The 27752-nt window shown below is 39.6% G+C and overlaps 8 protein-coding genes across 12 annotated transcripts; 2 read left to right on the forward strand and 6 right to left on the reverse strand.

Annotated features, from left to right (window-relative positions):
* The first annotated feature begins 1208 nt into the window (after positions 1-1208).
* Positions 1209-25993, forward strand: LOC123013639 (protein SMG8). 2 transcript variants are annotated; one of them, XM_044412312.1, is made up of 8 exons: positions 1209-1325; positions 23427-23559; positions 23607-23893; positions 23941-24153; positions 24202-24478; positions 24528-24924; positions 24969-25750; positions 25797-25993. In XM_044412312.1, the coding sequence occupies exons 2-8, from the start codon at positions 23473-23475 to the stop codon at positions 25977-25979; spliced, it is 2226 nt and encodes a 741-aa protein (XP_044268247.1). In that variant the 5' UTR covers positions 1209-1325; positions 23427-23472; the 3' UTR covers positions 25980-25993. The 2 variants fall into 2 exon arrangements, with proteins under 2 accessions (XP_044268247.1, XP_044268246.1); XM_044412311.1 differs by lacking the exon at positions 1209-1325 and adding an exon at positions 23297-23374.
* On the reverse strand, positions 2312-6341 carry LOC123013638 (extended synaptotagmin-2-B-like). Of its 3 annotated transcripts, none has more exons than XM_044412309.1 (15): positions 6206-6341; positions 5297-5409; positions 5056-5250; positions 4842-5009; positions 4716-4792; positions 4593-4662; positions 4130-4546; positions 3992-4077; positions 3809-3944; positions 3279-3756; positions 3103-3229; positions 2968-3051; positions 2815-2914; positions 2632-2766; positions 2312-2586 (listed from the first exon to the last, which is right to left on the reverse strand). In XM_044412309.1, exons 2-15 carry the CDS (start codon positions 5405-5407, stop codon positions 2509-2511), a joined length of 2262 nt encoding a protein of 753 aa, XP_044268244.1. In that variant the 5' UTR covers positions 5408-5409; positions 6206-6341; the 3' UTR covers positions 2312-2508. The 3 variants fall into 3 exon arrangements, with proteins under 3 accessions (XP_044268244.1, XP_044268243.1, XP_044268245.1); XM_044412308.1 differs by lacking the exon at positions 6206-6341 and adding an exon at positions 5841-6016; XM_044412310.1 differs by lacking the exon at positions 6206-6341 and adding an exon at positions 5668-5799.
* Positions 6421-9458, reverse strand: LOC123013641 (extended synaptotagmin-2-like). Its single transcript, XM_044412313.1, has 12 exons — positions 9292-9458; positions 9134-9244; positions 8658-9026; positions 8477-8617; positions 8161-8427; positions 7875-8113; positions 7781-7829; positions 7296-7736; positions 7087-7247; positions 6942-7034; positions 6721-6805; positions 6421-6674 (listed from the first exon to the last, which is right to left on the reverse strand). The coding sequence occupies exons 2-12, from the start codon at positions 9221-9223 to the stop codon at positions 6438-6440; spliced, it is 2172 nt and encodes a 723-aa protein (XP_044268248.1). The 5' UTR covers positions 9224-9244; positions 9292-9458; the 3' UTR covers positions 6421-6437.
* LOC123013636 (extended synaptotagmin-2) lies at positions 9699-13846 on the reverse strand. Of its 2 annotated transcripts, none has more exons than XM_044412305.1 (17): positions 13710-13846; positions 13565-13662; positions 13320-13517; positions 13165-13206; positions 12976-13116; positions 12849-12925; positions 12468-12801; positions 12251-12421; positions 11726-11823; positions 11321-11369; positions 11182-11271; positions 11043-11129; positions 10679-10990; positions 10383-10630; positions 10239-10331; positions 9950-10190; positions 9699-9903 (listed from the first exon to the last, which is right to left on the reverse strand). In XM_044412305.1, exons 2-17 carry the CDS (start codon positions 13652-13654, stop codon positions 9814-9816), a joined length of 2361 nt encoding a protein of 786 aa, XP_044268240.1. In that variant the 5' UTR covers positions 13655-13662; positions 13710-13846; the 3' UTR covers positions 9699-9813. The 2 variants fall into 2 exon arrangements, with proteins under 2 accessions (XP_044268240.1, XP_044268241.1); XM_044412306.1 differs by lacking the exon at positions 11726-11823 and adding an exon at positions 11999-12084 and having other exon boundaries at positions 13710-13844.
* Positions 13952-16835, forward strand: LOC123013637 (EF-hand domain-containing family member C2-like). The gene is given in 10 exon segments (XM_044412307.1): positions 13952-13981; positions 13983-14042; positions 14089-14265; positions 14314-14464; positions 14511-15551; positions 15604-15800; positions 15850-15974; positions 16027-16323; positions 16378-16480; positions 16529-16835. Coding segments are annotated over 10 exon segments (2328 nt in total). The 3' UTR covers positions 16676-16835.
* LOC123013646 (succinate dehydrogenase [ubiquinone] iron-sulfur subunit-like) lies at positions 16771-17857 on the reverse strand. The gene is made up of 3 exons (XM_044412319.1): positions 17585-17857; positions 17203-17536; positions 16771-17153 (listed from the first exon to the last, which is right to left on the reverse strand). Exons 1-3 carry the CDS (start codon positions 17818-17820, stop codon positions 16827-16829), a joined length of 897 nt encoding a protein of 298 aa, XP_044268254.1. The 5' UTR covers positions 17821-17857; the 3' UTR covers positions 16771-16826.
* Positions 17944-23345, reverse strand: LOC123013634 (neuralized-like protein 4). The gene is made up of 12 exons (XM_044412300.1): positions 22779-23345; positions 22626-22727; positions 22466-22579; positions 22137-22414; positions 21863-22085; positions 20947-21817; positions 20791-20890; positions 20548-20741; positions 19840-20502; positions 18983-19791; positions 18701-18938; positions 17944-18653 (listed from the first exon to the last, which is right to left on the reverse strand). Exons 1-12 carry the CDS (start codon positions 22932-22934, stop codon positions 18205-18207), a joined length of 4197 nt encoding a protein of 1398 aa, XP_044268235.1. The 5' UTR covers positions 22935-23345; the 3' UTR covers positions 17944-18204.
* Positions 23626-27750, reverse strand: LOC123013643 (zinc finger protein 2-like). The gene is made up of 5 exons (XM_044412316.1): positions 27560-27750; positions 27106-27499; positions 26583-27058; positions 26341-26532; positions 23626-26292 (listed from the first exon to the last, which is right to left on the reverse strand). The coding sequence occupies exons 1-5, from the start codon at positions 27695-27697 to the stop codon at positions 25987-25989; spliced, it is 1506 nt and encodes a 501-aa protein (XP_044268251.1). The 5' UTR covers positions 27698-27750; the 3' UTR covers positions 23626-25986.
* Between the last annotated feature and the right edge of the window lie 2 nt (positions 27751-27752).

Consider the following 27752-nt stretch of genomic DNA (forward strand, 5'->3'; position numbering starts at 1 on the left):
AAGTCATTTGATGACTTAATGATGTTGCCTTTTTTTYAGTATGTRGCGTTATGTAATTCARATTTTTGCTAGTGTACYAGATCGAGAACTAACGTAACCTGCTTTTGCATAGCAGGTGCCGATTTTTATTGAGTAAAAGGGAAGTGTTACACTAGTTCGAGCGAAACTGATTTATTTAGATCGAATAAGCGATGGCGAAATTTGCCAAAAAGTGAACAATGAATAGAGAGTTAAATAACGCGTCGACGTTATTAATAATTATTATCATAAATTTCCATCTGTTTATTAAAAATGTGCCATTTCTGATATATCCCCCATAATCAGTATAATTATAAAATCAAATAAATAATTTTGTTTTTATGCCCAGTTTCGATGAATCAAGGCCGATCAATCCATAATCCTGTCTCAGGACTGTCATCACAAGAATGTAACGGTATTGTGAAAAAAAGTACAATACATTTTGGATTCAAATTTAACCAATAGGTGGGTGTACCAGGAAAATATCTTCAAGGAAAATGCTAATGCAAAAAAAACAGTTTAAAAAAATATTACGACATTTTGTAATATATTTATTTATTACTGGCACACTGTAATAACTGTTATTATGGTTATTAATACTTTTCATAAGAAAATGCTTAATAATTAATATTATTGTTTAATAGTTATTTGTTCGATTAACAAGACGATATCTCACTTCAGATTAGATTTATTTACACCATTCTTGCATAATTAATGTGCTTGCATTTTTCTAAGAAAGGTCAAAGTCAAGGGCATATTTTTGGTTCTTGGGGTTTTTGTTTGGGGTTATATTGTTTATAATTGATAATTAAAGCACAATCACACAAATAGTGCGAAAAACATGTGATTCTCACTTTTTATTAATTCAAAAGGTTTTTTTTAATTTGTAGTCAACGCGTATTACACATGCGTTTATCTGGTTGCCCGTTCAGCACATGTAACTTATTTTGAAGAAAAAATCTTTGAATAAAATTAAGCATTTTTTACACAAAGTACAAAAATTAATTTTTATTAAAAATCAGTTTCCAATAAGGAGCATCAAGTTTTTGCTAAAAAGGCCAGCCAGTAAAATAGGAATCTGTATTGTCAATGTCAAACATGTGTCAAGTGTCAAACCATGTTCAAATGTTAGAATTTCTTAAACATTTTTTTGCGGCTTTTTACTAAACATGTATCATAAAATAGGTAGTGATTAAAGTGATTATACGATGAATGTGTGTCGAGTGTGTTTATGTGACAAAGACTTAAAAGAGTTGTTCGCCGTGAGCCCTCATACCAGTGCAGTAAATTTCCTGGCCCTGGTGCAGGTATTTATTTGTTTATTATAGTTATTTATAGTTTATTAATTGTTTTTAATAACTTTGTAACGTTATCTGCATAAATCAGTATCATGAAAACTGATTTTTTCAGATACATAAAAACGACGGTCTTCCTCAACTCATCTGCCCTCAATGTCTCGTTGAACTCGACACTTGCGTTCGTTTTTTCGATAAATGTTTATCAAGTCACAAAAAACTTGAAAACCACAAATGTCTTAAATGTGGCCAAATATACCCTTCGCATAAATCTCTAACAATCCACATAAATCGCCAACATATCACTACAGTTATCGTACAAGGAATAAATCAACGCACATCGCGCCAACAGTGCCACATTTGTGGGAAAGTTTTCACATACAGGGTCGAATTGAGCCGGCATTTGTGCTCTCATATAGGCTTGAGACCATACAAATGTGATAAGTGTGACAAAAGTTACATAACTAAGGCCTCCCTTAATAAACATATCACAAAACATGAAGGTCTGAGGAGATTCGAATGTCTTCTATGTAATAAAAGTTTCCTTCACCAGGACAACTTACAAACTCATTTGAAAACACACAGTGAGAAAAAATATGAATGCAGGGTGTGTGCAAAGAAATTCAAGTCAAATCGTTCACTTCTCATGCACTTGAAAATCCATACCAACGAAAGGGACTTCCCGTGCACCGATTGTGAGAAAGCCTTCGTAAACAAATACGACCTATTACGACACTTGAAACTACATGAGAAGAAAAGACTTATCGCAAACAAGACTTATGACTCTACTAAAGACGATTTGCTCAAAACGAAAAATTTGAGACAGTGCGAACAGTGCGGGAAAATCTGTTCGAGTCATGGCGACTTGCTGAAACACATGAGAGTCCACTCGGATGAACGACCTTTTTCTTGTAAAAGTTGCCACAAGGGGTTTAAATCAGTCAGTAACCTGCGATGCCACGAGAGGATACATACAAAAGTACGAAAATAAACACCACTGAAGAAATAATACTTTATTTGTTACAGAGTAAGCCGTACATTTGCAAATTTTGCTCGAAACCGTTTTCCCAGTCGTCCAACTTGCGCACCCACGAAAAAATCCATTCGGGGACACGACCTCATATGTGTAAATTTTGTCCTAAAAAATTCGTCCGTAAAAGAGATTTGGATAATCACTTGCGATCACAACACGAATTTAACTCGATTTTGGACACAGATCGAACCATTCTCGATACGGCTCGCTCAAATTAACATATTTCAAATTAATTTCGACCTGAAACAATCAATAAAAAGAAGCCTATAATCTTGTCAATTTCACCTGTCCTATTGTATTATTATGCAGGAATTTTTTGGACTTGACCGTTGCCACAAGCGTCTGCTCGTAAGCATCGGATTTTGAGAATAAATACTCGAAAGTTTCCTCGTAGACAGGGTTGCAGTTGTCCGACACCACCTGAAACGGGCGTGGCGTTAGGTCGGTCTTGTGGAAGGGCGGGGTTACCTTAGTCCGATAGGTGGGGCCTGTTGTGTGACCTTGTGAGTACATTTTTATCCTGACATAAGGATCGGGAATGTCGGAAGGGTCTTTTAGTGGCAAATTGCTGAAAAAATGTAAGTCACGTGATTTTGCGGTGGGTGGAAAGTGGAAACTTACGATACTCGATGTACTGTTACTAAGAGCTTTTGCCGCGGCTCATTGTATTCTAAACTTATTTCCAGACGGCCTAAACGGTGCTCGCTGGAATTTAGGTGGTTAGTAAGAGGCGTGGCGCGATTTTGTGGGCGGTACTTAACGCTTGTTGTGCGCTGGATTGGTGGTTTAGCCGATTGGGAGGAGATTGATGCCCTCGTTAATACTTCTTCAACAAATTTTTTAGGAGAATTTCGAGATGAACCTCTCGATCTTACACTTGTTTCTAAAATAAGTCAGAATTGAACTTTATTTCACTTAGGTGGAAATTTTACCCTCAACTGAGCTCTCATGTGAAAACACACCCTCGGAGTCACTTTCACTCTCATCTTCAATTTCGCAACTTTCATTTGTCAGTATTCTCAATTGTAGCGAAAGTACGACTTTACTTTCTTCGTTATCTAAAACAAATTCATGCTTGCTGATTTCCAAATTCGGTAATTGCATCAAATCGGAAATTTTGTATGAGAATTGCGTCAAAAGACTGCCTGTTGGTTTATCCAAGATAGCCATGTGGAGCGAATCTTCTAAGGGATTCGGTACCAACATTACGAATCCTTGTTCCCAACACGGGTCATTCGTGTGTTTTTTGACTCGACTCTTTTGTTTTTGGTCCCTCAGTGTCAAAATGAAGTAAGGATGGGGTTTCACGAGTCGTTTAGCTTCGGGAAGTTTTGTTGCCATATCAACGTATATGGTCAAGATAGCTGTGCTTATGTTGTCGACTTGTAACAATTTAGTTTCTTTTGAAACCTACGAAAAATAATGAGTTTTTAACGTTTTTTATGTACAACTAATGACTTACGATATCAAGGTCCTCAAGATCGGATGAGAGAGACAACCAAGTGAAACGGAGATGGATAGAGCCATGTTTGGCGTTATCTAACTTGATCCATTGGTCAGTTTGGCCTTTAAGCACTRACGCTATATCAACTTCGCCACTAAATCGGACAAAATTYAGTTTCAAATATGAATGATTGTTACCAACCTTCCCAAAAAATCATCTTCGTTGACGTTATCACGGTCATAAAGCTTGAATCCCAGATGTTGCGCATTTGGGTCTATTATAACAAACTTGAAAATTTTGTTACCAAACCAAAAATTTTACAAGTTTCGAACAAAATACCTCACACCAGTAATCCCACTTGGGATTCAGACTTTGATTCACAGTGTTACTCTTGCATTCCTGTGCCCCCACATAAAGGATAGCGTAAGGATCAGACTTCCCGGTTATATCCTTCGCCATCAAATCTTTCGCCTCGAAGACATGCACCCGGAGTACCCCAGCCGGCTCCAAAGCCTTCAATTCATACGGTGCCACCGATTTGGAGAACCTCTTAGTGACCTTGTTGGGAAAAACGATCACTTTAGTGATTTTTTCCTCGATTTTGGACCGTATGAACGAACTAAGACCTGGGATGCCGGATAGGCCSTCAAGAGTGAAACTTATATCGGGCGTATTGAGGAAATAGATTTGGATTCCTCCAATGAGRGGGAGTTTGGCGAGGAGTGGCTTCAGGACAACGCGAACTTCGACGCTTAACTGAAACAAAAGTGGCTATGAAAGCCAAGACTGAAATAAAACAAACCTGGAAATCGCGAATACCGCCAATTTCGGCCCCCGAGAATGAAAAATTAATATCACAGTCGCCATCATAACTGAAACATAATTGTAAAAATTTTGATTGGTTCAATTGGAAAAATTGATTTACAAAACGTCAAAATCGATAATTATTGAATCTTTAGTCGAGACCGCTGTGTATACTTTGATTCCGTCAATTTTAGGCGGCTAGAAATCACATTACAAGGTGTGCTTTTTTACATGATTTTTGCCTTACAGTAGGTCCAAAATCAATACTTTCGAATTGAAAAGAGTCATATTTTTTCCGAATTTTTGTCTGGATTGATGTTCGGAAAAGCTTGATAATGTAACTTTCGACAGTGGGCCACAATTGGGCTATTACTTGGTTCAGCCATTCAGCTCGTTCCCTGTCGGGGAATTTGACCTGTAAGTGTTGTTTTATGATACACCTAAGCACACGTATTTTTTACCCATGAAGGTATTTCATCGATTCGTCGGACTAAATCTTGTTTCGTAAACGAACAGGCTGTTGCTTTCACTCTTATCTTGTTGGCATGGGTTTTATCTCTCTGTTCGAGCCATATTAAAGTACCCGCAGTCACAAACAGGAGGAGGAAAGACCATTGCATGTAAGAAATGGCGTAGCCGAGGAAAATCAAAGTTGCCTGTAAACCATTTGTTTTAATAAAATATTAATTATAGTTATGGTACCTTGTAGAGGATTTTTATGACGAAGAACCGCTTCTTCATGGTACCTCCTTTGGGTTGTCCGTCTTGTATTTCAGGCTCGGGAGGTGGAATTAAATTATCACTCTCGGTCATCTCTGTAATTTGTTACATCACCGTTACTATTGTTAATAAGAAAGGTTCGAGCTTATTTGTAAATTGGTGTAGGTTAAAAAATGAACTCGATCAGTATGCAGCCGGTTTTGCGTTGTAGAGTGTTAGGTGAGTCGGTAATGACCTTTACGGTTAGGTAATTCCAACCTGGGTTATTGTAGCGTCCGTAATGTTTATTTTTAAATGATTATAGGGCGACAATTAAAAAAATTGTTAAGAATTTTCGCGCCAAGTTTACTTACAAGTCTATTACTATTTTTGTACACTTTAAAATAGAGCAAAGTTTAACAGTGACCAGTTCCGGCCATTTAACGTTGTTTACTGAGAAAAAATCGATAAATGGGGGGTGCACCCACCACTGGCGACTTTCTGGCGCCCAACGTGTTGCTTCTCTATTACAATAGATAAAACCTACTTGTGGAATACCGGTGGCGTCGAATCGGACGCGTTTTGTTCGATCTACGGATACGAAACATGAAGAAACAACTATTTCACACAAATTCATCATTTAACTTTATATTTTAGCCAAATGATAAGATACAAACAAGTTCTGTAATCGTGTGACATTCCGACACCGATATTATTAATATTTGTAGCTTGGCTATAGCAAACAAATTATTCCGACTTTTGCTTGTCATTGCCCGATAGATAACATGTGTTATGTTATGTCTGTAATCTTGGTTCAAATATTTATTTATGTTTGTAGTGATGTGTGAATAATAACAGATTAGAAAGCGATAAAATAAGTTTGGCCGGAAATTAAATATCAAAACGACTTACTAGATTCGTGCCCCAACACAAATAAGAATTCTACAGTTATGTCGAATAAATTTTACGGCATGACGCCGTGGCGTCACTTTTTATTATTTTGTTAAACCACAGATCTACCGTTCTCACTCATCTCAAATGTTGTTTCTGTATTTCAATCGTTCATAAAACCGCGACCTTGGGTGATTATGGCCTTGATAGCGTGGGTGTGTTCTTGCATAATAAAATTCAAAACAAAAACATTTTATTTGATCAAATGATACACATGTTCCTCGTGTTTGGATCGCAAGTCGAACCAGTCGGTGAACGGTTCGGCAAGATTGCCACACTCTTGCAAGGAGATGATGGTTCGGCCAAGGTTTTTCTTCAAAAAGCCTTTGTCGGTTTTCACCATTACGAGTAAGTTGGTCCAGTTGAGGTCTACGTTTGAAATTAAATAGTCGAACGATTCGTTGAAAATCGCAGTTTTGGTTTTTGCGATCTGGAAGAAGTCGGTTAGGTTTGAGTAATTGGAGGGTTTGGGTTACTTTAGTTTTTTTGCGGTGGTTGCGTTGTTGGTCGGTTTGGAGATAAAGTTTGACGTAGATTTGGGAACGTTTCCGAATTAAATCTCTGAAACAAATTCTCGATCATGTGTGAGATCTACAGAGTGTTCCAAGTTTATGATATCGGTCTTTACTTCTAAGAATTGATATTTTTTTGTAAAGAATTTGACTTCTGTTTTTTTCGTGAAAATTATTATACTTACACTTCATGGATTTCTACGATTAGTTTTTGCCTCTGTTGGCTGTATGATAAAGACAGTTTGATTTTTCCTAAATTTGTATCATCTTCAGAGTCACTGGAAAAAAAAAATCGTTATCGAAATCAAAATTTCAGAACGACTTACTTACAAAGACGAATTGATGGTTTCATTGTCATCCGATGCAAGTCCTTCACTTTCAGTTTTTCTAGACACAGTTGAAATGTTGGATTCTTGTTTTACTAATTTTTTTTGTGGTTTGGGAGCATCGCCGTCATCTTTTTCTTCTTCAAGACTGTCATTTTTTAGTACCTACAAATTGCTAAATTAAAATAGTGTTTTCAAAACTTTATTAAATACTCTGAGTTTCATTGAGCAACAAATCGAGGCTTCCGAAAACGGTTTATTGAAAAAAAACGTATGTCTTTTTAAGTCCATATTGGTCTCGTTTTTCAAATTGTCAACTCGGAAAGACACCTCTCCCATTTTATTCTTACTGTCATCGTCAATAATTCTTAAGTTTAGAACAGCCTTTTTTGGATCACGAAGCAGGAAAGTAAAGCCAGTTTCCCATAAAGGCTCACAAGTTTGTTGCTCGGGACTTGACGCTTTTGTCTCATTCTCAACTTCAAGTTCAACGTAAGGATTGGGACATGTTTTGGAAAATTTTGGCAGGTTTAGGGATGATTCCAAATAAATCATCAGCAGGGCAGTGTGCAAGTCGTCATAATTTGAACTTAAAGAGAGCCAAGTTAGTCTGATATAAATCGTACCTTTGGGGACTCCTTGTAAGGGGATCGGCTAGAATTATTTGTAGTATTTGAATTGTCAAAATTTTAACTCACCATGTCCGATTGGCCAATTTTGGCAACTTGGGCCACGTTTATTTTGGCACTGAAACAATATCTGGTTCTCAACCATAAATCAAACTTTACTTACTGTCCCAATGAATCGTCCTTTGACCCTTCGTCCTTATCCCAAACTTCAATTTTCAACTCTGAATTTGGCTCAATTTCAAAATCTTTCCAAAAATCCCACTTGGGGTTTAGACAATTCTCGACGACGGGTGTCTCGACTCGAATTGAACCACAACTGAGCACCACATAAGGGTCAGATTTTCCAAACAAGTCCTTGTTTATTAGATTTTTGGCCTCAACAACGTGCACTCTCAAAATTCCCTAAAAATGACTCTTAAAATGTTACAAAAAAAAAATTGCAACAGTACTTCAGTACGGAAAACTGTCAATTTCGACATATTTATTCCTTGGGTCAAGTTAATTGAGTAAACATTGGGGTACATGAACATGGAGTTAATCACATTCATTGTGGTATTTTTGATTTTGTTACGTACGACTGGTAGGTCTAGAATCGAGGTGGCTTTGATTAAATCGAAGTCAATGTGAGGCTCATTCATGAAATAGATTTGTAATCCACCAATGAGGGGCATTTTCGAAATTAAGGGTGTGAGAACGACTCGAACCGTTCCATGAAACTGTAAACACAGTGTTTCAACTCGGCTTCGCCTCGGTTTATTCTCCTACCTGGATTTTTTCAATGCCTCCTGTGAATCGAAACGTGTGAAACGTGACATAACAATCGCCAGCGTATGAAATATTCAAATCCATTACAATCTTCCGTTTGTCTTCCTGGTCGTATACTTTGACCCCATCGACTCGCAAGGGCTTCGATTATTTTTAGTTTGTGCTTCAATTTTCAACTTACCACATTTCCGAGTATCACCTTATTAAATTTGAAGTCAGAAACGTAGCTTTGTATGGCCGGTTCGAGGATTTTTGGTACCAAATCATGGGTGTATTCGTTTATTTGTTGCCATATTAATTTAAACACATTATTAAGCCATTCAACTTTCTCAATTTCAGGAAATTTTATCCAGGCTGGAAGTTCATTTTGGAATGTTTCTAGTACAACATCTTTTTCGTATCCCAGAGCTATGGTTCTCGCCACCCGAAATTTATTTTTCTTTTCTTGACGCCACTTCGTATTTATTATGACGAAAACGAGAAGGGCATAGGGCAAAACGATGGAAAATTCATAATACCCGAATAAATAAATAAGAAAGAAGAAACCGAGCTGGAATTATCTTAAGTGTATTTATTTATTAAGCAAGTGTTTTATTTGATTATTTGATTGCGACACTTGTAGGTGTACGGCAACGAAAATAATTGTGATTTTTTTACCTTCTTAATAAATTTGATGACGGTTTCTATACTCAAAACGGTTTCAGACAACGGGACGGATACTTCACTTGCTGTGAGGTCACTACTCATTGTATAAAATGATTATAGTAGCTAAAACCGCAATTTCTTTAATGAAAAATAAACGTTAAGTGAATTACATCTCATTTTTGAAATCTGAGTTATCGCCTTATCGTTATCAATGGTGATAGGGTTTTTTAGAGTTATTTGTATTTGAGATGCTGACATTTTTCTTATTTTTGATCATCTTCACCGGAAATAATAACCAATTTAAAAAAATCTGATTCGGTTTTGTTTCACACGAAATAAATATTTCTACAATGTTTGACTGAATGTTTCAATCAAGTTCTCAGGTGTGAGTCATAATCTATTAAAATGTCAGGTGAGAGGGGGGACTTTTAGTTAAGAAATTTTGGACGGAATGTTAAAAGAAATGCATTATTAACAAACTGTTTTTTTTCCAATTGTTCAAAATTAATTTTTAAATAAGTCACTACATTTTACAAGTGTTTTTTTTATTTTGGTAGACGCAAATAAATTCGGCAACTCAGCTCAACATCATTTTATTAAGTAATACATAATCGGCATAAAATATTAACACATAAAAAAGCTAAAAACGGTATTACATAACTTGAATAAGTAGATTAATAAATAATTGACGGTTAGCGGTGATTCCGGTCAGTCTCCGGCATAAGGTCAAACCATGCATTATAAGGTTGATTTACATTAAGTTTCTCAAAATCGATAATCACCTAAAACAAAAAATCACATAAAATAAAAAAAAAACATATTACGTACCATTCCTAAAATATTACTGCTACTATAAAACAATTGTTTTTGTGACGCAACAGTAACTTCAAGTTGTTTAGTATTGAGTTCGCCTTGCGAGAGGATATATTCAAAACTTTCATCAAAAATAGGATTGCAGTTGTCTTTAACGACATGCGTTTTGCGTTTTGTGTCTTTGGCCCGTTCTGGAAGTAAGTAAAGCTTCACGTAGGGATCGGGGATGTTGGAGGGGTCTTTGAGGGGTATATTCCTGAAATTTTTTTCTATAAAAAAGGGAAACTTAATGATAAACACTTACGCGACTTGGTGCACTACAACAATGAGACGTTGGCGCTGAACACTATATCTGATTGTCAATTGTATACGACCTAAATCGTGGATACCCGCCGATCTGGAAAAAAACTGACAGTCAAGGGGTATTGAGGTAGTGCAAAGTAGTTACGAAGTGACACTAGGGCTTCGATGAGTGAGATTACTCTCTTTGATTGGGGTACTCGCAACTGGCGCTGTTGTCGTTTTAATAATTTCTTCGTAATTAGGGGCTGATTCACCAGCACCTTCATTTGTTTCAGGAGTTGGAGTTGGGGTTGGAGGAACATCCTCACTTGTTATTACTTTCGAATTGTCGCGTTGCAAAGTTGGGGGATCGGCAGAATCAATATCGTCGACTGCTTCGGCCCTTTTAAGTACCTAAAATTTCAAGTTCAGTGAAAAGTATAGGAATTAGCCACAATTCACCCTTAAGTGCATCGACCAGATAACTTTACTTTCCGGTCCGGATTTAAGTAACGAAAACGGCTCTTTGTAAATCTCCATTTTGGTCTTCTTCGCTAGGTTACCAATGTTGTAAGTGACGTGGCCGAGCTCATTTGTTGTTTTTCGATCGGTTATTGTTAAGTAAAGTGTGTCCGATTCGGGATTGGCCACAAGGAAAGAAAAGCCTTGCTCCCAAACTGGATGTATTGTTCGTTCCAAAACTTTGGTTTCTTTTGTCGTATTGCCGACTTTGAGGACGGCGTAAGGGTCGGGTTTTGTGCTCGCACGGGCTTGCTGTAAATAAACTGGCACAATTTTGGACAAAATTCGAATAATAGGTAAATACCGGAAGATTTTTGGCCGAATCAAGGAAGATTGTTAACAAGGCCGTACTCATCGATGTGACTCGTAAAAGTTGGGTTTCTTCGAGTGCCTACAATTTATATTTTGTAATTTTTTATTCTGGGAGAGATGGAGAGATTTACAGCTTTCAAATCGGAATAATTGTCACTTAAAGTGAGCCATGTCAAACGCAAATGGACCATTCCGTGTTTGGCTTGTTCCAAAGTGATCCACTAGTAATCGATCATCATTTATTTATTTTTTTAACGTCAGTAATCTTACCATGTCGTCTTGTCCTTTCTTTACGATGTTAGATACTTCAATGGTAGCCCTAAATTTGTTACAATAGTTAGTTTTTTGTTCATGGTTATATGCATTAAGTTAATGAGTTAAGCAAAGAAGGGCTAAATCACACTAGAAAAAAACACGCCATGCTTTGAGACAATAGATGAAGGTAAAAAAAATAGTCGAAGTGATAATTATGTTAGTGTACCTTCCAAGATCGTCATCTCGATGACCCTTGTCTTTATCATATAAATGAAGATGAAGCCAGGTACTCTTAGTACTTTCCAAGATCGACTATACAACATAACACGTGTGATAACAAACTGCTATAAAGCCGTTTTATTTACAAAAAAATGGCAAAAACCAAATTCAAGCGCGCGAATGCTCTCAAACTTTTAGTACCTTCCTAAGTAGTCGTGATTCTGGGCACCGGGAACCCCAGGATCCCAATCCCAAACATTCACCGTTAGTAATTGCGATTCGTACGAGCTTATCTGCGCCTAAATTCGACATTATTAAGAGAGGAAAAAATGATCGGTGAAAATTACAACCATGCAAAGCCAAGCGTGAAGCTTGTAGAAACCAACACGTGACTGAGCACTTGTCACTTTCTACCCCACCACAATTTTGGTCCACTCTGGTGTATATACAGGGTGTTTACCGGTGGTGTCTTACCTGCCCAAAGTCTCATCGTCCGAAGTTTCGTCCTTATCCCACAGATGAATATAAAGTTGTTGTCCGTCCGATTCCAACACATTAAACTGGTAATACACAATTGATGAACGAAAATACAAGAAACACCTGAAGATTGTCATTAATTTTGCCTACTTTTTTTGAAAGCAAAGGTGAATTTTTCTCATTCGCTGTCTAACCCGATTTGAGGCATGCAGAAACACGAAAAATCAAACAAAAGTCAATCGGGCTCACCTCGCACCAGAAATCCCACTTCGGATCGACGCTATTATCGATGACTTTCGTTTTGAACTCTTGGGCACCTAAAGTGACCACTGCGTAAGGATCGGATTTACCTTTACCTAGCATTCCTATATCCTTTTTCATCAGGTGTTTAGCCTCGACTACGTGAACGCGCAAAACGCCCTAAAATTCGTTTAATTTGTTTTTCGAGTATTAAAATAGGACTAACTTCCGGTTCCGGAGCCTTCAATTCCATCGCATCCACGTCATCGCTCAACTTAATCGGGAATTTATTGGGGAGGACCATCATCGAGGCCACGGTTTCGACGACGATGCGCCGTAAGATGTCGCTCAAGCCGGGCATGTCGAGCAAGTCGGCGATGCCGATAAGGTCGAAATCTATATCGGGATTGTTGAGGAAAAAGACTTGGAGGCCACCCACGAGAGGTATTGTTGTGATCAGGGGCTTCATCACAACGCGGAGCATGCCGTGGAGTTGAAAATCGCGGATTCCACCCTTAATTCCGGCCAAGTAGAATGTAATGTCGCAATCGCCGGCATAACTGTAAGAAATGGTAACAAAAAATTGGACAACCAGCAAAAAACTCACAAAATGTCCAAGTCCATAATAATTTCATTTCTAGCGACATTCTTGTCGTAGACTTTGACACCACCGATTCGGAACGGCTGAAACGACAAATAAATAACGGGTAAACAAATGACATTCGGAGGTGTACCACGGTGCCAAGGATGATGCGTTCAAACTTGAATCCTGATAATTTATAAGCTTCTAGGCTTTCTTTTAAAATTGGTTGAATGGTGTCCCTGATTAAGTCGCGTGCGTAGTGGTTTATGTTAGGCCAAACTTGTTTAATAATCTGGAAATTCAGAATTAGACAAATGGGGGCATTACTTATTTTACTTACTCTATTGAGCCATTCGGCTCTTTCGACATCAGGGAAAAACACCTAAAAATAGATTAGTTAATTAATGTTAATTAATTAGTGTTTTTGTATTTTTTCACTGCAAACAATTTTCTTATCTTAGTAATAATAAATGAGTCAGAAGTGACCTCACATACCCAAGCTGGAAGATCATCAAGTCTTGCCAAGACAACGTCTTTTTCACTTGCTAAAGCTGCCGCTTTTGCTATGTTTCGTTTCCTGTCGCTGGCTTTTTTCCATTGGTCTCTGATAACGAACAAAACAATAGGGCCAATGAACCACGCAACCGACCATTGCATATAACCGGCAAAGTACACAATACCGACAATGGAGGCCTAAAATTGAGTCAATTTCTCTCAGGACTTCGCCCCCGAAAAGTTACCTTTTTGACTGCACTGCAAATAATACTTAAGATGCTGGAGCCTTCGGAACGCTTCTCCATCGCTCGACTCACGTCTTTACTCACACTCATCTCTGAAACTGTTCATCTTTATAATTAAAATAGAAGATAAAAATAACATACATACTTTCAAGAAAGTAGAGTGCTACTAAAAAATTATCTTTAAAGCATTTCAATTTGTTTTGAGATAACAACCGCCCCGCCTCGTGTTGTTCAACAACATGACATCACAAACTATATTTACAACATTACAAAATTGGTAAAAGTTGCTCGCACTCACCTTGGCCCAGCTGATTCGGTGTATAATTGGTTGTCTACCACCAAACGTCAAATAAGCCCAGGGCCGGCTTTGATTTTATTTACATCTCTATGACAACCAGTTTCCGTCAGTTTTCAAGCCACGATGGCTCTCCGGTGCCCCGATTTGCCCTTTTTACCGGGCTATACTTTCAACCCAATGGTAAAAAACTCAATTTTGCGTCATTATCTCCGAAATCGTATTTCAGCTGGGTAAAACCAAATTTAATATGGACCCCAAATTCGATTTTATTGGTGATGGGGTCCCAGCACTGATCGAGAAAGTCAAACCGAATATGTTTGGGCCTCTTTCGGATAAATACCCCTCTTTGTACCCAAGGGGCGAAGTTGTGGAACTCCCCTCCTGGATTGCCTTTGACAAACAAGTAAATCAGTTCGTCGGATGTTGACGCTTACTAATTTCCGTTCTGCAGATCTTGTGTTTCGATGCGTTTTTCAAGGAGACATTGCAGGAAGTCCGTGGCGCTCCTTTCTCGTTGCGAAGAGTCAAAATTTATTTTTTTCTCGAAGATGGGACAATTCAGGTGATTGAGCCCAAAGTTGAAAATAGCGGAATTGCTCAAGGTTGCATTCAAAACAAAAGTTTGTGGAAAAAAATATTTATTTTTAGGTACCCTAATTTGTCGGCACCGAATCCGCTTTTCGCCCCCTATGGATGATAATTTTTACGAAGTTGTTGACTTAAATGTCGGCAAGGAGGTTGAATTTTATGGCCGGGTTTTTAAAATCACCGATTGTGATAAATTTACTCGGAATTTCCTAAACCGGTGTGGAATTCATGTCCCGGATTCGCTCAACATTCCCGAGGACCCCTTCTTGAAGTTACGTAATCACGAAAACGCTCGAATGAAAAAACGAGCGAAGAAACGGGACGATTCCCTCGGGAAGTTTCTGGAAAACGACCGGAAAGTGTTACGCTTTTATGGCTATTGGGATGACCAGGAGACCGTTTTTGGGTATTTGCACCGTCTGGAAATTTTGTATTTCCTAGCAGACGACACAATCGAAATTCGCGAAGTCTCAACCGAGGACTGTACTAAAAAAAACACTTTCATTTTTTTGCACAGAGACAAAATTCCTAAAACTTACAACGAACTGCCTTTGCCCGGTGCAAACTGCACCAGCACTGTTTTAAATGTTTTAGGGCCTGGCCTGCAAGGGGGACGCTTTATCAAAGACCCCTTGTCCTGTGGGGTGGAGGTAACGGAGTACTATTGCGAAAAGGATTTGTTTATCGGGAGTGTCATAAATTGTTACGGGAGGAAGTTGGTACTCACCGACTGCGATCCCTATACTCGGGAGTACTACAGAAGCATGTACGGCTTGAACAGTTTGGACGCCATAGCGTTTCCTGAGGACAAACACGCTGGCGTCAAAGTCGAGCAAAAGGAGCGCGAGTTGCCCCCTTGGAACGGCTACGGCTCTTATGAGGACTCAGCCCAGAATTGCATCACAGTGGAACCCAAGGCGCCTCATCGAGACTTTAAAAAATTTCTCAATTTGGATAGAATTGGTATCGATAGTCACATTTTACGATTCCAGGCTCGAATGATATCGAAAATACCCGAGAATTGTACCCGACGTTTTGTCATAAGTTATTACTTGGCTGATGACACGATTGCTGTGTTTGAGCGTGGAATTAGAAATTCAGGTAGAGTTCGTGGTGAGAAGATTCATGGGCGTGGTTTACTCATTTCTTGTAGGTTTTGATACCAAGGAGTTTTTTGCCCGGAGATCGGTTGCTCTACCCAATCAAGGAGTCTATACGAGTAAACCACCAATTACTTACAAGTCACAAGACATGTACGTGGGGGCTACTTTGATTATAAACAGTTTTAAATTTCAACTAACAGACGCAGACGAGTATGCGCTTAGATATATGGAAATTCACGACTATCAGGTGATTCGTGCTGGCTTAAGTTTAGTCGGGTGTAAATGTGATTTTTCAGTATCCAAAAGCAAATATTAAAGTTATAATGGGGAAAATTCGGGAAAAGCTAAGGCCGACTTACAAGGATTTTGTCGCAGAAAATATGCCAAAAGAGGATACAAATATTCCTTATGACACTCTCAAGTAAACTAAAATTACGATAAAAAATTACGATGAAATAAGTGGGAGCTTCTAGGTCGAAATTATTGGGGATTTTGGGGGACGATTTCACTGAACATGAAATGATCACAATAGCTCGCGCTTTTCCGGGCGATGTCGACCTGACTGAAAAGTATGATCGTGAGAAAATCCGGGCAATCGCTTTGACGGAATTAAAGCGTGGACTTTGGGACGATTTGGCCCGATTGAGGGAATACTTCCTGATGAGGGACCCTCACAGATCGGGGGTTTTACCCAGAAATGAATGTTACATTGTAATACGGGCTTGTAGACTGCCTTTGGAGAAAGAACTCATAGAAAAAATTTTGGAAGTGTGAGTATTTGGTTCACCAATTTTTTTTACATCTCCATTGATGTTATTTAACAGAATACAGAAAGACAATGACGGTAATCTCTGTTATGAAGATATATTGAATTTCTTCAATCGCGATATTTGCAAACGGCCGGATGTTGAACCAATTAATTTGAAAGTGAGATTTTGAGAGAGGTTTTTTTTAATATTCACCAATTTTTTTTAGCATGAATTGAGTTGCATCAAAGACATTGAGTACAAAAAATACAGATTGATCAATTGGTGCGAATTTAACAAATTTTTGGATTTGGAAGACACTTTCAAAGAGCAACCGGTCAATAATACGATTGAACGACTCCAAAAAAATAAATAATTAAATACTGTACTTGCATAATTTTTGTCGTGTGGTTTTGTGTGCTATTACTAAGGTTGTCGTTTAAAAATTAAGGTAAAAAATTTAGCTGTTTGTGATAAAAACATTTATTGTCACAATACAATATAATCAATGCATTTTAATATAACTTTTATGCCATTCCGGTCATTTCCGGTTTCTCCTTTTGTTTCTTTCCTGCGAGTCGCATTCTCAAGTGCGATATTGCCTTTGCGGGGTTTAAGTGTTTGGGACAACAATTCGTACAATTGAAGATTGAGTGACATCTATAAACACTGAAATAATCACGTAAAGTGGCAAGTCGGCATTCTGCAGCTTCGTCTCGCGAATCTCTAATCCATCTATCAACGGCCAAAAGGGCCGCAGGGCCTAGAAAATCGTTGTCGCCGTGACCGTGCCACCAATATTCGGGACACGAAGTCGAACAACAAGCGCATAAAATGCATTCTATGTAACCATCCTTGGAAAAAAAATATAAAATTACCGAAAAAGGAAGCAAATTGTATTACCAACTTGTCGCGGTCTTTCAAACTCTGCAAGTACTGTTTTTGCCCAATGGCCACGTCGTGATTACGTATCAAATACGGCTTGATTCTTTTGTGTTGGTCTAGAAATCGTGTCATGTCGACAACTAGGTCTTTGACGACGTACATATGGGGCAGGGGAAATATTTTACAGTCCCCTTTCGGCTCAATTCTTTTAGTGCAAGCAAGAGCATTTCTGCCGTTGATGTTCATAGCACACGAACCGCAAACACCCTCACGACACGATCGGCGGAAAGTTAGAGTTGAGTCTTGTTCTCGTTTTATTTTTAGCAAGGCATCGAGAATCATAGGGCCACAACTGGAATCACAAAATTAAAAAAATAGACTTTTACAAGTTACCAAGTACTCGTTGAGATCAATCGTGTATTTTTGCATGTGCGGTTTCTTTTTACTTTCTTGAGTGAAACGATAAATTGAGAAATCTTTGAAACGGGACTCTTTTGATGTAGGGGGCCCAATCTTTTTTTCTTTTTCTGTCGATTTTTTTTGAGCTTGTTTGATGTTTTGGGCCGAAATAGAAATACATCGACCGCCGAAATGTCCCCCATAATTTTTCAAGATTATTTTGCCAATTTTTGACATTTTGAAGTTCGTTTAAAAATGTCAAATTCTTACCGAGGAAACAGTTGACTTTGTTTTGTTGCACCGTGATGTCCACACAAAAAACTTGTTACATATTTGCGTTTTTTTTAATAAAAAAAACAATTGAGATCAACATGTTTTATTTGGGATGTAAAACAAATTTAACATAATATAATACAGTGCCGTGTGTCATTGGATAAAATCTGCTTCATCATGTAAATAAATACATCGGTAACCTATTCTAAAATTAGTTTGATGATGAATTTGGAAAATAATATCACATCATCGACTTGTTCCAATCATCAGACTAAATTCGATAAATCAATCACAGCTTGATAAAAATAAATTCCGAATGTTTAATTACACACACCCATCGTTAAACATTTAATTACATTCAATATGAATTAAAAGCGAATGTAAAACAATTGCTCCGGTTTCTTTGGTGCTCCATTCGGGTGGATCCCTCGATACCGAGTACGCGCTCGGTTTGACTAACAATTGAAAAGCGGCATGAACCACTCTATTGTTCGTCTTGTACCCTGCAGTCTTGCAATTTTGTAAAGTTGGATAAAAAACGACTTGGACATCGTCCTCTTTCTGTGCCACTAGATTACACCATTGGGCCTGTCCTTTGGTCAGAGGTTGACCTTTGTCAASTATACAACGCACCGCCCCCACTTTACACACGTAAAATGCCGTATGCCACTTATCAGTYGCCGYATTGGCTGAATTTTTCAAAGGAAATTTCACCCAACCCAAGAGARCATTATCTTTTTCGCCTTTTATACAAGTTGAGCAATGGCAAATCGGGTCCTCTGACGTAAAATAATTTTCTAGAAAAAAATAGCACAATGGGGTTAAATCACCTTACGTGACAAACCTGGCAAGAGGAGGCGTTTCTTAAACGTGAGACACTCCTCCCTATAGGAGCAAATCATCGACTTGATTGGACTAGGCGGTGAGGGACGTGACACGCCCACTGAAGACGTCAAACTAGTACTCGCTGAAGGTATGGGTAAAGTCAGACGTTCCTTTTCGCAGCTCTCWAGGTCAGCCTTTTCGTAATCAGTAACCGAATTTTCAGCCACTTCTTGCRCAACGTCATTCAATATTTTAATCTACAATCAATTGTTTTACGACGAATTATCAGCAACAGCATTACCTGTTGACATTGTCCGTAGAGATCAAAAACGGCATAAATGGCTTGCCCCGTTTGAAAAACAAAAGACAAAGCTTCCTCCTCAATTCCATTCACTAACAATTTCAACCCGGAAATGGTCAACATAACACCAACAGTGTCGCCAACTTGCAAATTACCCAATCGTTGACCATAATTCGATCGCGACTTGACCCCATTTATCGAAATCCAATCGTTTGCCACGATACAACACGGCGCTTTGAATGTCAGCGCGTTGACTGGTAGATTTAAACGTTCGGGTGGTCCCGAAACCACGCCCACGATAATGGACGACTGCCATCTCGTCTCCAATTGGTCGATTATAATCTGGACCTTAGAGTTGATTTCGAGGGCGGGCTGAGCGATCACCACGCCCTGATTGTACGACGCGACACGTCTCGCAGTCGTTCGACCCTCTACTAACTCAATGTTTCGGCCATGGTTGTCGTGAAATTCGTAAATCGTAGGCGAAACTTCCGGATCTTTGGCCAACTCAATTTGCTCTTGGTTACCAACAAGTTCGAGACTGTCTTGCAATCTTACACTATTCAGGGGCCACAAGGGGGACTTGTGACTCGTCACGGCGACAGCACTACACGACCCTTTCAGGTCTATAACGACATATAAAGTTTCAGGAAGTGGGGGCAAACATAAATTTAATTCTTCACTATTTATGAAAATTTTTAAAGCGCCATCTAGCGTCCGGAGCAATCCGATTCGGTCCCCTACGTTCAGCCAATGCAAACTCGGAGTAAATAACTGAATTGTTTTGTTCTTAAATCTCAGCTCGTTTCCTAAAATTATAATAGATAGGGTGTTTTATTAAGATGAATTATACCCACCTGTAATGTAACAACATTGTTCGAAAATATTAATGTTGGATTTCCCTGGAGGCGTTTCCGACACGCCRACGACGATACTTCCTGCCAAGTGCTCGACCAATGAAACAATTGAGATTTCGAATAGTTCCTCCCTTTCGAGAGTTGTGGCGCTGCAGACCACCGCCCCGCTCAAATCTTTCGCGCGTTTGGCCAATCGTCCCCCGTCACTCAAACACACGCCTTTACCGTGACAATCCGAGAAGATATGTAGATCGGTTTGAACCGCCGGTTGGACCACACTAACCGCTTGCAAACTAATTGAAGTGTCAGATCGGGGACAATTATCTAAATTTGTGGAAATAGGAACGAGTGGAGAGACACAAGGAATGCTAACTTGGGCACATTGGCCGTACAAGTCGACTACGGCATATACCGTACTATAGGGAACAATACAAGCGGGACCTTGGGGAACACCATCTCTGTAAAACTCTAAAGTTTTGTCGGCCGAACGCACGACTCCGATTCGAACGCCAGCGTCGAGGGTGTCCAGGTCGCAGGGATAGTTGTTTTTGACAGTGGTACCATTTTCCATTATTGAAGACCCGCTGAGCATCCAGGTGTCGCGGCAGAGATCGGTAGCGGTGCCTGGAAGTTCAATATCGTCGGGGCGAACGGCGGTCACACCTTTGAGACAGTTTAGTAATGATTTTTAGTGTTGGCACTACTGACCTAATTCGATGCTTCCCGACCACCGATCGACAATACTATCAAGACAAACTTCGAAAAGTTCGCCGTCGCGAAGCGGCCGACTCGAAAACACAATAGCGTCGTTGAATTCCGAAAGGGGACGTGGCCTTAGAGCAGTCAAGCCACCGTTCACAATACGGGCGTTTTTCCCATGCACGTGGTGAAACCTCAAATCACTTATTTCCAAAATCATTTTGAATATCAAACACAAATCAAATCACCCACCTGTAAAGTGTCGTGTTTGATAAACTCGAGTTTATTGTATCAGGTGATCCATAGTCGTACATGTCAATGATTGAAGCCTCAACAGCCTGACCATACAAATCTTGCAAAAAAATGCAAATTAAAAATGAAATTGTAATTAGTAATTATTTTAAGTACCAATGACTCCGAATATTTTCTCCGGGACATTCGAAGCCGCCGCGCCTTGATCCACCCCATTGACGAAAAAATGCAACAACCCATTTTCCTTCCTGACCACACCGACCCTATCCCCCACCTGTAATCTATCCAAATTAACCCCATACTGCTCCAATACGATTGTTCCATTATGCATAATTCCACTTCCGGTCATCATCCACGTCCCCGATCTCACATTCGTCATGGTAAACGGAAACTCCAAATCGACTGGACTGTGTGTCGTCACACCTATCTCAATCGACCCCGCCCACTTTGTCACCACCCTATCCAGCTTCACCTCGAACAACTCCCCCGTTTTCAACGGCCGTGCCGTAAGCACAACCCCGTTATTAAAATCATCGGCTGCATTCGGCCTGTGGGCCGTCCTCCCGTTGTTAATAACCTGCGCATGCGTGCCACAATTTGGATGAAAAGTCAAGCGGTCGTAGTAATCGGGAAGAGGCTGAGGATCAGGGACGGGAACTTGTTGGTCGCGGGTGTTTTTGCGCGTCATGAGATTCTGCTCCTCTCTTTCGTCGCGTTCAACTATCGACACCTTGATTGTCATGCCATAAAGATCGATCACGCCCCATACGGTAGAAGGGACGCGTTGGGCGGCTACTCCTTGGTCCAGCCCGTTTATGAAGTAGTGGAGATTGCCGTCGGGCTTACGCATCATGCCGACGCGGTCACCTTCGCTCAGTTCGTCAAGGTTGAAGTCGCCGTATTCACGTCTGGTGCCTTTTCCATTTGTTAGGATGCCACAACCGGACATCATTATGGTACCACTGCGCATGTTCGTCATGGTGGCGGGGAATACCAGAGTACTGGGGTTGTGCGTAGTGATTCCCATCTACAAATGTCTATTAGGTTGGTAATAGTGTCAAACACACTTTACCTCTATACTGCCGCTCCATTTATCAACGAGTCGGTCAATTCTGATTTCAAAAAGTTCCGAATCGCGTAGGGGTCGGTGGGTCATGACCACCCCGTTGTTGAATTCATCTAAAGGCCGGCGACGTTCAGCTGTGCGATTGCCATTTGATAGTTTGACCAATGAACCGCAACGATCGTGGAAACGTAATTTATCTGGTCGGGGGCACTCCTCTGGGAGACTTAGGCTGTGATATTTACTTTAATAGCTGCGATACATTCATTAGGTCATTTTTTACCTCACGTTTATATCCATACGGATATCTAGACTGTTACTACTGCTCATACTAAGTTCGCTTAAATCGCCCCCTAGTGTCACATTTAATATGTCATTATCTATGGCCAAGACTGAACTGCCGCTGAGACAATCGTCGTTGTTGTGCTCCCTGAAGACTGGACTAGTAATACTGACTTGAACACATTTGCCATAAACATCAACTATGGCATAGACTATACTTGGAATGTTTTCAGCGGCAACTCCTTGGGATTCCCCGTTGATGTAAAAAATTAAATCACCCTTAAAACACGTATTGTATTCAAAAATTAAGTTAGTATGTAGGTAAATTACCTCAGATGTGCGTATTAAACCTATTCTATCATCCTGATTTAATTTGTCTAAGTCGGCGCCATACCTCTCAATTACACAATTTCCACTCTTGAAAAACGACATTCCTGACATAATCTACAACCCAATTAATGATCAGTTAGCCACTTCAAGGTTAACGTACCCATGAGGTGGCTTGTATTTTCGACGAACATGCTGGAAAATCGAAATGTAAAGGGTCGCAGTCCACTACCCCAATTTCGAGACTGCCCGACCAGGAATTGACCTGAAATAATTAGGATTAAAGGGTTAACTACCACACTTGGGGCTGGTGTACTTTTCTGTCGATTTTTATTTCGAAAAGGACATCGTTGACTAGGGGTTCAGCTGTTATTACCAGACCATTGTCGAAGTCACTGTCACTGCGCACCGCTGTACAATTGTCGTTTAATAAAGTAATGCGTTCGCCGCAACGATAATGGAAATATGCCATTTTAACCCTGACTGCTGGCTTAAATTTGAATCGAAAAAGAGCTTAAATCAGCCATTTGTAAACAGCCGATCATGTGTCAAGCTGTCACGTCAAACATTAATGCTGCCAACTTAACTCATCCAAACAAACATTTTTATTATTGATTTTTCGATTTTAATAAATGATTACTTCTTATTTAATAAACAGAAACATTTCAGATATACTAATTTTGTCGAGAGTGATTAGAGAAAGTCRAAGTTTTGTGATTTATTCGGATTTTTTTRGGTCTATTGCACAGAGGTTTGCGAGAATATACGCTTAAGAGAATTCTGGCAACACTAAATATTTTCACAATAGTTCGTTCGTTTTAAACATTTGAACTACCCATCTGACATTTCAATATTAACCTCGAAAACGAAGATGAAGGAAACATTTATTTTGCCGAATTTTCAGCCTCTTTTGTACTTAATTAAGTGCTACAATTTATTCTGAAATTAATATCTCTTGTTCTAGAGAGGTGAGTGGTTTAAATTGCGATAAAATCGTAATTATTTCAATTATGGGTAAGACACCATACAACTCAATGGGGATGAAAGCTAAATCAATTGGGAGAGTGTTTACAGCAGGGTTTAAAAGCAGCGAAGAAGTAAAACACTACTTTCGGAATTTTTTTTTACTCACCTTAAATTTTAGTGCACAATTGAGGGTTTTTATGATGAGGAAAACCAAATCATTTATCTCCACTTACACAGTCTTTTAGATACAGATTTATTAATTAAACATTACGCAAGTCTCGTCGAGCGATGCAACAATGAACGAAAATGCGACGATTTACTTGTGGTTAACGACGAAATTAAAAGCAGTTTTGCTCGCGCGCTTTTACTTTTGTTTCATGTGAGTCACATAATGATTTTGTCACACCCTGGATGGACTTTTGATACAAATTGGATTCAGTATTTCAAGGCTGTGGATGCTTTAAGGTAAAACAAAAAATAATTGGAGCGAAAAGACTACATAATAATTTTAGTCAAAAAAAACTCAACAAAATAAGTGAAGTTTTAAAAAACGTTGAAGGTTTAAGCCCAGACTGGGTTTCAAATGGCCGATTTTGTACCCCACGTGTTATATTCTATTTCGAGCAGTGCCCTAAAGGTTCCTACAATATTAAAAAGGTTGAACACAACCTCGAAGATCGCATTTATCACATTTTGAAAAAGACGCGGATTATTTCAACTTATGGGTAATTTAGTCCATTTTTATTTCATATTTTAGTTATTGCTAATTAAAGGTCGTCACTTTTTGCAATTCCGATGAATGAGGAATTCGTTTATATATCGACGGAAGCGCCAAATACTGATCGGTTAGGGGAAGCCGTCAGAGGTCTAATTCAGGATTGCCAACCTGGCGGCGCCATGCAAGTGCAACCACCGTTTTGCAGTCAGCCATATTCCGAACGCCATTTTTTGAAATTCTTACAAGTACACATCAAACAGGCCCGGACTAAGGGCTTTAACGACACGGGAAGCTCCAGCCGACATCAATTATCACAACCGGCCCATTTTGAGGTATTTTCCTCAAAAGTTTCAACAAAAATTAGAATTAATTTTGTTACAGTTGCCGATACTGAAACACTGGCTTGAAAGCACAAAGGCCATATACGAAGTGATAATGAAAAAAGGTTTAATCTCGTCATTGTGCACCGACACCAGATTTTCGGAACAGAGGTGTCTCAAAGTCTTACCTTTAGCTCTAGCCCGGTACCAGGAAAATTTACCACCACATTACGCTCACTCAGAGCACGACAGACGCCTCAGTATGGCTCTAGCACTCTTTAATGCTCAAGCTAGAGGTCCCGTGTTTCAACAATACGTCACTAAATTAAAAGCAGATTGTAAGGCACATTGGGAGAATGGGAGACAGCAGTGCGAGGCGGCTTCCATGACCGGAAACCCGTGCAAATTGCCCAAACATCAGGCGGATCAGGAGCACATGAGCGGGTTTATTTATAAAGGTTGGTAGAGCTGTTTTTGGAGGGAATTCAAATATGGTTTTTAGCTGTTTGTGACTGTGGTCGAAAAATCGGCCCCCGTGAGGACCCCTACAATGCCAAACAAGCAAATCACCTTTTCTACCAACAGATCAGTCGCGAATGCATTTGCTCGAAACTCGAGCGAATTTCATTTCCCGTTTTCCAACCTTCAATCAAAGAATATAAAGCTGCGACTTTGAAAGAAACTGAAGAGGCCCTTTCGGTCCTATCAGATCGCTCGAATGAACTAACTCCCGAAAACGAAAGGGGGTTAGTGCGTCAGCCGAGCACGACTGAGTATTTGCCGGGAATGCTAACCCTCAGTTCACCTCCAGGACTCCTTCCGGTTTACTCCAGTTGGAGTCTCGTCTGTCTCGGGCCCTCTTCGCTTTACAGCCACAATTTGGGGCTGTCGGAGTCTCACCACCCCGGATTTTTGAACTCTACTAATTATCTACTTCCTTGGGATGTGACTGTGTATAGCAAAGCGAAAATGAATTGGGTTAGTAAATACCCGGCCAGGGGGCGTAGAGGACGTCCCACTGGGGCTTCGCCCCAATTTTCGGTTAAGGTTTTCATTGGAGTGGAGTATGAGTGTTCGTCGGGGCATAGATTTATGTTGGCAGCGCCGGATAAGATTCTCAAGGCCACTCCGGGGAGTATTGTTAAGGACACTGGACATAAAATAGCAGAGTCGGATATGCCCTTGTACTACCCGTGCATGTGTCGGGCTAATAAGTTGGCACAACTGATGCGACTACATGTTGTTACTCCTAAAGCACCAGTGCATTGCACTTTAGACCCGAAGGTAATTTATAATTTGACTTTGAAAGGGAATAAAATAGATGTTTAAGGTTCAACCCGCCCCCGGCGCCCCCATTTTCATCAGTACGGTCGAAAGGCCGACCAAACTCACCCAATCGGCCTATTGGGTCATGCGTCTACCTTACGTCTACGTTGCGGATAAGGAGCACTACCCCCAAAATCTAGGAGCAAAGTTACTGCAGGGTGTTTTTGGCGTAACAGAAATAGAATAAACGGTTTTCAATGACTGGAATTTTTTCTATGTAAGTTTAAAAGATCCGACCTTGAGAACGACTTAGGACATGATTGACACTGATAGGGGGTTTCCCCCGTGTGAGTTCTAACGTGTACTTTGAGCATCGTCGAAGTTGCGCAACCTTTGCCACAGATTATACAAATGTACGGTTTTTCCCCTGTGTGGCTCCTCATGTGAACCGTCAAACGAGAATGGACAGGAAAATTTTTACCACAGACTTGACAAATGTATGGTTTGTCACCGGTGTGGGTTCTCATATGGGCTTTTAAATGCCCGGATTGTGTGAAACTCTGTAACAATATTGTCAATTCTCCAATTAATTTTTACTAAATACTCACCTTGACACATAACGAGCACTTAAATGGTCTTTCCCCGGTGTGTACCAACATGTGCCTTTTCACGGAACTCCGCAAGATTTTTTGGTCACATTGTAGACTACAACTAACATAATCTTTCATATGTGTTCTTAAATGCGCCTTAAGTGACCCATTTCGAATGAAACGTTTATCACAAAAACTGCATGAAAACACCTACGATAGATCAAATAAACAGTCACTCTGGCGCCGACTTTAAAACTCACTTCATCTCCAACGTGTGACCTCGTGTGTTCTATTAAATGAATAGATTGAATAAACCTTTTAGGACATAAATCACACGAGTAGGGTCTTTCCTGGCTGTGAACTCGGTCGTGTTTTTTCAAATCGTCCAACCGAACAAATAATTTTCCACAAATGGCACAAAGAAACGGTTTTTCCCCCGAGTGACTCAGTAGATGGGCCTTTAAAGCGTGTTTTTGTGTGAAAGTTTTTGGACAGGTGTCACACACATAAGGCCGAGTCCCCGTGTGTGTCATTAGATGAGTTTTCAAGTGCTCTTTTTGTGAGAATTTGCGTCCGCAATCTTTGCATTTGTACGGTTTTTCTCCATTGTGGACTCGCAAATGACGGGCTAAGGTGTCTGAACCGACAAAATTCTTATCGCAGATTTTACATTTGTAGGGCTTTGCCCCTGAATGTGTTCGTTTGTGGACGCGCAAGACGCCATATCTTGCGAAAGCTGAAATAGGCTTTAACTATTTGGAAATGTCATTTAATGGGCCTTACTTTTACCACAGTCATCACAAGTAAATTCGCGGGCGTTTTCATGCGATCTTTCGTGTTCTAACAAATGAAATTTCTGCCTGAACGACTTCGGGCAAAATTTGCATTTAAAAGGACGGTCTTCAGTATGGATCCTGAGATGGCATAATAATTCATCAGATCTGGGAAAACATTTGCCACAGAAATCACATAAAAAGGGTTTTTCGTTAATTTGAAGACATGTATCATTTGCGTTTTCCACATTTTTGGTACTTATTTCACGCTCATTTTTTTCTATAAGTATTTTTTTAATGGTGTCTTCACTTTGTTCACATTTTTTTCGGAAATCAAATGCTGCGTTTAAGTTTATTAAACATGCGTCACAAATGTTTGAAGGCAAGGCATTTTGCTCGACAAGCTACAAAAATATTGATAAAAATACTCCTGCAATTACAATAAGTGTGTTGAAAGCCTGCACCGAAATATTAGTCAAAAGTGTAATTTTTTCTGCAACTGAGGGCTGGTTTGGGGTCTTCTCATACAGAAAAGTCATTTTAAGGCTTTCACTTAAGCAAGTTCTGCATAAATTCGTTTTTTCTAAAATTCGAAAATCCATTTCTGCTGTTTTGTTTATCACCAATTATATTGTTGGTTGCATAACTCACTTGACG

Source organism: Tribolium madens, unplaced genomic scaffold, assembly GCF_015345945.1.
Source record: "Tribolium madens isolate multiple individuals breed KSU strain unplaced genomic scaffold, Tmad_KSU_1.1 Scaffold_96;HRSCAF=242;Tcas5.2_LG5, whole genome shotgun sequence".
Lineage (NCBI taxonomy): Eukaryota > Metazoa > Arthropoda > Insecta > Coleoptera > Tenebrionidae > Tribolium > Tribolium madens.

Coding starts and splice junctions, on each gene's coding strand:
- LOC123013641 (XM_044412313.1), bottom strand. CDS start 9,223: ATGAGTAGTGACCTCACAGCAAGTGAAGTATCCGTCCCGTTGTCTGAA. Junction 8,428..8,476: donor GAGGCATTGAAAAAATCCAG/GTAGGAGAATAA, acceptor CTGTGTTTACAG/TTTCATGGAACGGTTCGAGT. Junction 6,675..6,720: donor ACCACCGCAAAAAAACTAAA/GTAACCCAAACC, acceptor GACTTCTTCCAG/ATCGCAAAAACCAAAACTGC.
- LOC123013636 (XM_044412305.1), bottom strand. CDS start 13,654: ATGAGTGTGAGTAAAGACGTGAGTCGAGCGATGGAGAAGCGTTCCGAA. Junction 13,117..13,164: donor GAGCCGAATGGCTCAATAGA/GTAAGTAAAATA, acceptor CTGAATTTCCAG/ATTATTAAACAAGTTTGGCC. Junction 11,130..11,181: donor ATTATTCCGATTTGAAAGCT/GTAAATCTCTCC, acceptor TATAAATTGTAG/GCACTCGAAGAAACCCAACT.
- LOC123013646 (XM_044412319.1), bottom strand. CDS start 17,820: ATGTCAAAAATTGGCAAAATAATCTTGAAAAATTATGGGGGACATTTC. Junction 17,537..17,584: donor TACACGATTGATCTCAACGA/GTACTTGGTAAC, acceptor TTGTGATTCCAG/TTGTGGCCCTATGATTCTCG. Junction 17,154..17,202: donor TGAAAGACCGCGACAAGTTG/GTAATACAATTT, acceptor TTTTTTTCCAAG/GATGGTTACATAGAATGCAT.
- LOC123013639 (XM_044412311.1), top strand. CDS start 23,334: ATGAAGGAAACATTTATTTTGCCGAATTTTCAGCCTCTTTT. Junction 23,375..23,426: donor CCGAATTTTCAGCCTCTTTT/GTACTTAATTAA, acceptor CTCTTGTTCTAG/AGAGGTGAGTGGTTTAAATT. Junction 24,479..24,527: donor CACAACCGGCCCATTTTGAG/GTATTTTCCTCA, acceptor ATTTTGTTACAG/TTGCCGATACTGAAACACTG.
- LOC123013643 (XM_044412316.1), bottom strand. CDS start 27,697: ATGGATTTTCGAATTTTAGAAAAAACGAATTTATGCAGAACTTGCTTA. Junction 27,500..27,559: donor CACTTTTGACTAATATTTCG/GTGCAGGCTTTC, acceptor ATATTTTTGTAG/CTTGTCGAGCAAAATGCCTT. Junction 26,533..26,582: donor GGTCACACGTTGGAGATGAA/GTGAGTTTTAAA, acceptor GATCTATCGTAG/GTGTTTTCATGCAGTTTTTG.